The 10,809-nt window shown below is 36.1% G+C and overlaps 1 protein-coding gene across 1 annotated transcript; it reads left to right on the top strand.

Moving 5' to 3' along the window:
- Positions 1 to 2,562: 2,562 nt before the first annotated feature.
- Positions 2,563 to 3,924, top strand: LOC107683746 (carbohydrate sulfotransferase 3-like). The gene is made up of 2 exons (XM_016479809.1): positions 2,563 to 2,642; positions 2,745 to 3,924. Exons 1-2 carry the CDS (start codon positions 2,563 to 2,565, stop codon positions 3,922 to 3,924), a joined length of 1,260 nt encoding a protein of 419 aa, XP_016335295.1.
- Positions 3,925 to 10,809: the final 6,885 nt, after the last annotated feature.

Raw genomic sequence — 10,809 nt, 5'->3', positions numbered from 1 at the left:
AAGCACTCCGTAATGAAACAAGACAAAAACACAAGGATGAAACATGCTCCTTCGCCCCAGACTGCACACACCTCTCTGATACCCATGCTAACTCACTTCCTGTGTCATGTTTTCTGACAGAAAATGCCACTAAATTATATCCGTGTAATACTCCTGGATAAAAAGTGGTGCTATCCCAAAGGTTTAAAATGATTGACCATATTTCACAGACCAGTCTGAAAGCATCAGATGCACTGTAGTTTATTTTAACAAGCTACTGATGTGTATCTTCCATCTCTGGGGAACAAATCAAATCGAAGTATTTTTTACACAATGAAAAATAAACCCAAACAGTGCAACAGTAGGATTATTTAAGCATTTTGTCTAACACATCTATAAGGCTGTAAGATAAGCCATTAATGTAATTTGTATGGGAATGATGAACAGAGTGATGTCCGTTTCTGCTTGAGCAGATCATCAGATTTGTCAAATGCTTCAGTGGTTTTTGAATATGTAAAGATCTCAGCTCAACCGCCGTGCCTGACAGTTTGACGGCTGTGGCATAATAAGCCCACATAATTGGTTTATATTTACTTACACTGCACACTATCATTCCTTGACGGCTCGAAAATTGTGTCATATCCTAAATGCTACTCTTTGTGCAGACAAATTGCATGGCATTTACCTATGACAGTTTTCCCACTGGTACACGTCTTATTTTATGACTACAATATTGCACTGGCTCTCCTTGTGTTTTTAGCACAGTTTAGGAAAATGTCACATTCATAAAAGCCACTGTCTGGCAGAGGTCTGGTAGGTTTATTTGTACAGATGTGGTCTTGATATGGTCCAGATTAACCCCTGTCAACCGGTGTTGTTTGCCTTGCTGTTGCTAGTAAACGACAGCTCTGAATAGAGCTACGTCGGGTTATGGCAGCATACCTACTTAAAGCCATTCGGTGGGGTTATCTGGGGTCAAACATGCCCTAAAGCTGCTGGTTTTATTGCAACACAACATCCCAATATATTTGTAGTGTTCTAATGGTGTTGTTCCTTTACCGTTTCCCAGTTTCTTTACATTAGAAGTTTTGATAATTAATAAAGAGTCTGTTATTCATACATTAATACTCTTCTTAGGAACAGTCATTAGCATATTTAAACCTCTGTATTCAAATCTGTAACTATTCTGAATCTGGTGATATAACTTTGATAAGGAAAAAAAGCTAATGCTAAAGCTAAAGCGAATGTCTGCTTTCCTAAAATGGATGGAAACATTGCATATTAAATAAATGCTGCAACAACAGATGATTTAAAACTATGTGTAGAAGACATTGACCCAATTGTTCATTTCAAACTGTATAGCTAACTCTCAGAAAATGAAAACCGTGTCAAACAAACAAAATTCCACCCACACCATATGGCTTCCAAGATTTAATGAAAGCATTACAGACTTGCTGCAATAGGAAATGTCATTTCCTTTTGACTCTGCGGGTTATAGAGGCAGAACATTCTGTGGCTAAGTTATGAGCTATTTTGATGTTTTTTTTTTTTTTTTGTGAAGCTTGAAGATCACTCCATTCTCATTCTAATTACAATTTTATCACTTAAAATATTTAACATTTAAAATAAATATGATTTAAAAAATATATACATATAATAATTCCAGGGATTAATATAGACTACCATTCAATATTTGGGGTCAGTAAGATTTTTTAAAGAAATATTTTATTCAGCAAGAATGCATTAAATTGATAAAATATGACAATGTAATGTTACAAAAAAATTTAACTTTGTTCCTTTGTTCTTCTTTTGTACTTAATATTCATTGAAGAGTACTGAAAAAAATGTATTACAGTTTGCACAAAAATATTAAGCAGCACAACTGTTTAAAACTAAATCATCATATTAGAATGATTTCTGAAGGATCATGTGACACTGAAGACTAAAGTAATGGCTGCAGAATATTCAGCTTCACCATCACAGGAAGAAATGACATTTTTAGATATACTGTATCAAAATAGAAAAGATTTATTTTAAATTCTAATAACATTTCACAATATTACTGTTTTTGATCAAATAAATGCAGCCTTTGAGACTTCTTTCAAAAACATTTGAAAAATAACCTATTTGACTACAAACTTTTGAATAGCAATGTAAAAACTAAAGAAGTACTACTTTTGATGATTCTTTGTGATCCACAGTAAGCAGTTACCAAAGAGAGACACTGTGTTCTGTGGACCTCATCATCTCTCATCGTTCCACATTAGTGGAGTTACTGGACAGGTGATGACAGTGCAGGCTGCTTGTTTGGGAACAAAGCTGAAATTGTCTGTGTCTGCTTATACTCCCCTGTGCCAAACAGTATAAATCTGTCACCGCTTGGAATCAATACATAGGGCTGGGTGTGTTAGTTGAGTGAGTTTTATGTCTGTGTGGAAATGATGCCAAAACTCCTGTCTTGATTTTGTTTATTGCAGATGAATTGTAACCCAGGTTCTGACATGAGATGAACCCAAATCAGTTTGCAGCAGTGACGAATTAGCAGCCTGTGGAGGCATTTCCTAAATCAAAGTTAATTTGAGAATGAGGAACAAGTATGCAGTCATCATTATCTGCATTGTGGCACTTGTCATCATTGAAAAAGAAAACAACATTATATCAAGGTGAGAATTTTTGGATTAACTAAAAATACGCCCCCCAAAATACAAATATTTATTGAAATGGATTTGACATTTTTTTTTAATTTGACATTTTAAAATGTACAGGGTCTCAGACAAGCTGACACTTAGACGGACCCCACAGACGGAGCCTCCAGTGCCCTACAATGCTTCCAACGCTCTGGTAGTAATGGACGACAACAGTTCCTATCCAGAGGACATGTATGCTGAGAACGGCATTCAGGCAGGTCGAAAGCACATCCTCTTGATGGCTACCACTCGCACAGGATCTTCCTTCGTAGGCGAGTTCTTCAACCAACAGGGTGGAAACATGTTTTACCTCTTTGAGCCGCTCTGGCACGTGGAGAGGATGCTATCGATTGGCTCGAGTGGCACAAATGCAAGCACTTCTGTTTGGGTATACAGAGATGTCCTACAGCATCTCTTCTTGTGTAACTTCTCAATGTTGGAGCGTTTCATCAGCCCTCCTCCACGGGACCATGTCACCCCTGTCCTGTTCCGCAGAGAGTCCAGCAAGGCCCTGTGTGAGGAGCAAGTCTGCTCTCCGGTTGTAAAAGTCGTTTTTGAGAGGTACCACTGCAAGACGAGACGATGCGGGCCGCTCAATCTGACCTTGGCTTCCGAGGTCTGCCTAGGAAAACAGCACAGGGTGATCAAAACAGTGAGGGTCCGACAATTAGACACACTTCATTCTCTAGTAGAGGACCCTCGGTTGGATATCAAACTCATTCAGCTGGTCAGAGACCCTCGAGCCATCCTGGCATCAAGGATGGTGGCCTTTGCAAGTAAGTACCAAAACTGGAAAAGCTGGGCAGCGAATGGAGACGTTCCTATAGAGGAAGAAGAGGTCAAACGTCTCGAAGGAAACTGTAACAATATCCGCATCTCTGCCGAGTTGGGCTTGAGTCAGCCGAAATGGCTGAAAAACCGTTATATGCTAGTACGTTATGAGGATATCGCCAGGTACCCCATGCAGAAAGCAGCAGAAATGTACAATTTCACAGGGATTCCGATGACGACACAAGCACGGGGTTGGATCCTCAAAAACACGCATGCGTCAACCGAGGCAAGTGGTGTGTATTCCACCCAAAAAAACTCTTCAGAACAGGTGGAGAAATGGCGGCTTAGTATACCGTTCAAACTGGCCCAAGTTGTACAGAAAGTTTGTGGGCCGACCATGAAACTTTTTGGGTATAGGTTTATAGACAGTGAACAGACACTATTGAACAGATCTTTTAGTTTGCTTGAAGAAAAACTATTTATTTAGGCATAGATTACATTTTTTAAGGCATACATTGTTACAGGAAAACCAAGCGTGAAATGTGACATGGTTTTGTTTTTATATGTGGACTAAAAAATATGCATAGCAGAGACACTGGCACACTGTAGCACACTGGGATGCTGCTTATACTGAGGTACTTGTGGCATGCATCACCTGAATTATTTGAACAAAGCCTAACTGAAATTATGAGTGAATGATTGTAGATGACTTCATATGGAAAAAAAAGTTTGATTAGGATAAAAATCATCTGTACGTACTGATAAGATGAGTCATGATCTGCCTGTGAATGTGTATATTTGTGTGTGTTTGGAAAGTGTTTCCTTTTCTGAAAAAAGCTAAAAGATCATTATTACACAAAAAGGAAAATGAAACAAGCGGGCATCTTATTTATGTGTTATGCTGCTGCTAAAGTTATGTGTGGTCACCAGAGTCATTTCAAATTGCTTTGTTGAAATTAAAGCCCAAAAATTGGCTTTGAGAGTTGTCATCTCTCATTAGTGTAAGATAGAATTTTTTAATGCATCTGGATATTACCAGATATTAACTGAAAAAAAATTCCACTGTGTGATAAGGCAGTCAGTATAAAAGGCAGCTTTTGACAGCCAGCTGTGATCCCAGAGTACAATTGTTGCATTATTCTCTAAAATACTGAAGTGCAGAATAGACCTTTGTCCTTGCACATTTTTAAATGTTCAATATTTTAAACCTTTTTAAAACACAAAAATAGAATATGAGAAGTAAAATAACACAACAGCAACAGCAAAATACTGAAGAGCATCTGCTCTTTGACAATGCAGGCATAGTAAACGAGAGAAAAAGCAGCACCAGTTTCTTTTGGACCTTCCAGTATTCTCTGGCTAGATTCATGGTAGACTTTTGAAAAGCATAGCATTCTTAAAATATCTGAATAGCATTTAGTTTCAACTAAAGCCCTAATTCCAAAGCTATTTCAAACATCCCATATGTTTTATTTTTAGAATGACCGTCTGTGAAATATTGTTAGGAAACACATGAAGTCTTATATGACAGCATGACATAAATATGAAATCTACACGGACATTCTGGGAACAGTGATGTTTTCTCTGCCCACATAATTTTATCTCAACAGATTTACTGAGAACCAGTGATGTTCTCTTTGCACAAATACAATTACTAATCTTATCTTAACTAAATATTCACATCACCCTCAAACTATTTGCTGAATTTCCTGGCCATGGAGATCTAGTGTGCCAAAGCTTAGATGTCTGCATTGGCAACACAGTGGTTCTTTGAAAAGAGATACAGTAGTATCTTCATGCTTCATGTTTCATTTCCACTGCAAGCAAGCAGCACATCATGCAGAATACATTGTTCTTCACAGAAAGAGTTGCTTAGAACAATAAGCCACAAAACACAAATTTATGTTTCTCTTTAACTGTACTGCTGCTATCTGTTTGTAACAATAAATAATTTAAGATCCGCTATTGCATTCGCTGACACAGAGTCTAACATCTGTTAAACAAAGAGCGAGAGAGAGCAGAGTGTCTGTCTACACACTAGTATTTCACAAAATATGGGTTTATTATGATCCACCATTGTTGCAATGTCCCTTGGAATCATAATCCCTGATTTAATGAGTCCATATGGAAATTTTGCATTGACAAAACAGTGACACTGTCGCACTGCTTCAGCGTATGCACTGTGATCGTTGCATATCCTTCGTGAAAGCTGATTTCCACAAGAACAAACTGAAAAATCAGTTCTCTTAAGTGTACGATGCTGTGACGTTGAGCATAACGTGTGATTTATACCTGCAGGATTTCTGTTGCTAGTTCATGTTGAGGACATATGCAAATGCATGTTTCATTGACACAGGACTTTCCTCTCCACAAATCAATATCAAACACATCTCTGATGTTCATATATGCCATAAAAGGCCTATGAAAACAAATGTCACAGTATTTTCTAAGTATGTTTTCTTTAACTCGTTCTTGACTGATTTGGGACTACTATGAGAGCGTTGTGCAGGCAGGGCAACAGGAAATCAGCCTCGATGTGTATGTGCATGTGTTCCACTCTCTCAGGATGTGCCACACCTTCTAAGTGGCGCTCTGTCCACACTAGGGCTCAGACGGCCGTTAAACAGGCCTTTCATACTGTCTTTCCAAAGCTTCCAGTCTCTAAAGCACACAGCGCTGCCTGTTTACGGCTCAGAAGCCTGCTGGCTTGCTAGAGCCTGAGCTGACTAATCATATGCAACACAGAGGGATTATTCCACTGACTCAAATTGACTCATTGATGCCACTCAAATAACGTGAGGAAAAAATAACGTCTGAAACCGGACAAAAAGGTATTTGTGAGAGGGGGAAAAGGATGTGTTTATGGAAAAAAATCCCTTTCAGGATATTTCTGAGTTGTTGCTAAGTCATGCAGTCTTGGGTCTCACTGCTGATGTTTATCTTTAGTGTCTGGTTGAAGTCTGCACTGGAAAAGTGGGGGAAATACGTGGCTTGACCAGAGAGAGAGAGAGTTCTGACTTGTCTGCTTATGCCAATAATTACCATCAACATACAATAAATACAGGGCCTGGAAAGCCATCCAAATGATGAAGTTTCCATTCTTCATGATCTCAGTACTTATATTGCTTAACATTACTGTTAATTACAGTGTATTGTGAATTGTGCAGTTGTGCCTGTAACCTCAATATTCGAAATACAAAATATGAACAAAATAACTGCCCAAACTGTGTATAAAGTATAGATTATACAATAATGATATAAATAATATTGTTTAAATATATAAAATGTAGTATTATGTAAAATGTAAATATTGCTTAACCCTTTAAATGTCACAATGAGAAAAACGTAAAGTCACAGTCCAGCCAAAAATGAAAATTCTTTCATCATGTACCCTCAAGTCATTCCAAACTGTTAGGACTTTTGTTCTTCTGCGAAACATAAAAGAAGATATTTTGCAGAATGTTGATAGCCATACAGTTTTGGTTCCCATTAACTTCCATTCTATTTTTTGCTCATAGACTAGAATTAAATGGGAAATTATATTGTTTGGTTACCAACACATCTGCTTTTAAGTTCCAAAGAAAAAAGAAAGTTAAGAATGACATAAGGGGTGAGTAAATGACAGAATTTGTATATTTATATGGATTATTCTTTTAATGGATTTTTGTCTTACTGTATAAAAGCTCTTCTGAGTGTCAGATTATTGAACTTTTTTCATTCAGAAAAATTAAGTACCCTGAAACAGTTGGTTAAGATTGTACACTACTATTCAAAATTTTTGGCATCAGTAAAACAAATTTTAAAGTAATTAATTATTTTATTCAATAAGCATGCATTAAATTGATCAAAATGTCAGTAATGACAATGTTACAAAAGATTTATATTTTAAATAAATATTTTTCTTTTTGAAGTGTCAAAGAATTCTGAAAAGAATGTATCACGATTTCCACACAAAAAATATCTAGCAGCACAACTTGTTTCAGCAAATCAGCATATTAGAATGATTTCTGAAGGATTGTGTGACACTGAAGACTGGAGTAATGGTTGCTGAAAATTCAGATTTACCATCAAGGGGAAAAAATAATTTAAAATGATATTCAAATAGTAAACAGTTATTTAAAATTATAATAATATTTCACAATATTACTGTTTTTACTGACTACTTTCGCTCAAATAAATGCAACTGGTGAGCAGAAGAGACTCCTTTTAAAAACATAAAAAAATCCCCCAAACTTATGAATGGCAGTGTATTGTGTGACTTAATTGTGGAGATGCTTCTAGCTTCTGCTATACCAGGTGTTTGACTATAATTGCTCAAAAAAAATTTTTTCCCCTTCAATTTTAGAAAACATCCCGATACCCCTGTTTAAGCTCTGTGACAGTAGAGGGCAGTGTGCACTAGAAAATAGAGCAGCTCTGAAACAGATAGGTCAGCTTCTTAAAATAACCTCTCACTCCTTTAAACACCAGCATCAAAATAATTATTACTACAAATTTGAAAAGTTAAGCTTTGACACTGACACTCCTTTTAAGTGTTTGTGGCATTGTTAATCTCAAATCACACTAAGAGAATTGTCTTCTGTCACAAACAAGATACAGTTTCATGGAATAATGAATATGACAAACACACCGTTTGTATTTTCAATACAGTAGGTTTGGAAAAAGTGTGTGTACAAGAGCGTGACTGCCTGCCGACTTTCAGTAGAGCGGATGTGAAGAAACCGCTCATCAAAGGGTGTGAGGTCCAGCACTAATCCGCAGTTAATGGCGGACAGGGGTGCCCAGCCCTGTCGCTCTGTTCCTAATGGGCACACTGCACTAATACCCAGCATCCCCTGCAGAAAGCACACATAAAATAGATGGGTGTGTGTGTGTGTGTGTGTGTGTGTGTGTGTGTGTATATAGTAAAAGCCAACATTTATTCAGACACCTTCAACATTTCTCACATTATCACACTATCGCTAGTTTAGAAAATGGTAATAAAATATGACATGAACTCAGAATTAAACTGTGTCAGAACAAATTAATCTTTATAATATCAGATAACTTTGATAGAAAGATATGTAATGAATTAGGTTAAATAGCTGTCAGCTGTTAAATTTAAGTACACAATTAGATAATACCAATTTAGGTCAACTAGTTACCAAACAATGCTTAAATTTGTTCAGTCTGTGGTGTAAAATGTTTGCGTTAGCAATCAAAGAAAAAACACTTAAGCAAAACATGTTCAGGTCAAAGTGTCTGAACAATTGTTTTTATCAGTTTTACTGTATGAAGAATTTTTGGGTATAATATGTCACAGTTCACTTTATTTTGCTATCCTCACTTACATAAATGATGTATAGTGTCCTGCACCCACTAGTAAAAAAAATATAAAAAATTATATCTGGTGTCTGAATCATTTTTGATTTGACTGTATATGTTATAAATAGATATATTTTAAGTAGCCAATTACTCCTTTTTGCTACTTTTTAATATGGAGTCTTTGTTATTGTTACAATTTTATTTAATTACGAAAGTAAATGAAATATGGACATTTGTATTTTCTGGTAATGAGGAAAGACTTACAGTCAGTTACATTTGTAAACGCTCATTTCAAACACTCACAAACATCTAGTCATTTGTTTGAGAGGCTGAAAAGAAGTCACAGTAATGATCAAAGAAACCTCAAGACCGCAGACCATAAAAGACCTAACAAGCATTTCCGTGGTCTGTGGTTGCCTTTTAAAACTAATAAAATGGGGTCAAGCTTCGGTACCAATGTCATAATGAAAAAAACATCCAGACAATGTCCTCTTCCATAGCGTCACTCGTCTTTTCTTGAAAGAGTTGTTCCTCTCTTATTATTTGGCATATTAGCTCTAAATATTGTAGCTTTCTGTGAGCACTTTCATGTCTGATCTTTAATGAGTAATTTAATGCCAAAGGAAACAGCCTCTATCAGCGAGTGTTGTGGAAGGGAACGTTCTGTTCACAGAGAGGTTTTGTGTGGGCTCCAGCTAGACCATTTTTTTTATAAACTCTTTCTTTAGCATTCGAGGTCACTGATACATCAATTATTTGCACTACTGCTTTAAAATGTTTACAAGTTTGGCAGAAGTCAGTCTCTTTGAATGTGTGGCAGTGACCCTGTCCTTCTCATTATTACTGCAAACAATCAAAATACACAGATACAAATCAGCTCACATTTCCATCCCAGAATGAGCTGGCAGTGCAAACACAGATGGTTCATGTCCTCTTCTCAGATAATATGTTTTTTGATTATTTTCTTTGCGGCATCTCTTTAAACGGCCAGTTCTGATAAAGGTAGCTTGGGGCGAGCGGTTGGAGATCCCGTTTTTTGGAGACCAATTACAAGCTAAAAGCGAGCGGCTTGGTCATGTGTGTGCTGATAGGAGGAACGACAAACATCAGCGCTTCCCCAAGCAGCCCTGTCCCACCTCTAAACCCTCCCACTGAAAGACATATGCAGGGAAGACACTTATGAATATTTGAAAGAGATTAGAAACCAAGCGCTGAGAGGTCAAGCATGTCCTCAAATCAGACCAGCCCACAATCCGAGGGCAGTGAACTATGGATGTCGGTCACTGGGAGATTTATTCGTTATTTTAAGATGATGCTATTTGATTCGAGCTTATATTTAGAATTAAAAGCAAATAACTAAAATGTATATACTACCAGTCAAAAATTTTTGAACAGCAAGATTTTTAATGTTTTTAAAGAATTCTCTTCTGCTCACTAAGCCTGCATTTATTTGATCCAAAATACAGCAAAAGCAATAATATTGTGAAATATTTTACTATTTTAAAATATTGGCTTTCTATTTGAATATATTTTCAAATCTAATTTAAAAAAGCTACATTTTCTTTAGAGAGTCTTCAGTGTCACATGATCCTTCATAAATCATTCTAATATGGTGATTTGCTCTTCAAGAAACATTCATTATTATTATTATTATTATCAATATTTAAAACAGTTGAGTACATTTTTCCAGGATTCTTTGATGAATAGAAATATCCAAAGATCAGAATTTATCTGAAATAAAAAGCTTTTATAACTTTTTGTAACATTATACCATTCAAAAGCTTGAAGTCAGTATATATATATATATATATATATATATATATATATGATAAAGACATTTATAATGTTACAAAAAAAATTCTATTTCTGATAAATGCTGTTGTTTTGAACTTTCTATTCATCAAAGAAACCTGAAAAAAATCTACTCAGCTGTTTTCAAAATAATAATAATAATAATAATAAATGCTTTTGAGCAGCAAATCAGAATATTAGAATGATTTCTGAATGATCATGTGACTGGAGTAATGATGCTAAAAATTCAGCTTTGAAATCACAGGAATAAATTACA

The sequence above is a fragment of the Sinocyclocheilus anshuiensis genome, unplaced genomic scaffold (assembly GCF_001515605.1).
Source record: "Sinocyclocheilus anshuiensis isolate Anshui unplaced genomic scaffold, SAMN03320099.WGS_v1.1 scaffold3214, whole genome shotgun sequence".
NCBI classification, from domain to species: domain Eukaryota; kingdom Metazoa; phylum Chordata; class Actinopteri; order Cypriniformes; family Cyprinidae; genus Sinocyclocheilus; species Sinocyclocheilus anshuiensis.
The sequence above is the reverse complement of the archived record's forward strand: the minus strand, read 5'-3'. Positions and strand labels throughout refer to the sequence as shown.

Excerpts from the sequence above, each read along its gene's own strand:
- LOC107683746 (XM_016479809.1), top strand. The coding sequence starts at position 2,563 with ATGAGGAACAAGTATGCAGTCATCATTATCTGCATTGTGGCACTTGTC. Across the intron at positions 2,643-2,744 it reads GAAAACAACATTATATCAAG|GGTCTCAGACAAGCTGACAC; the intron begins GTGAGAATTTTT and ends TAAAATGTACAG.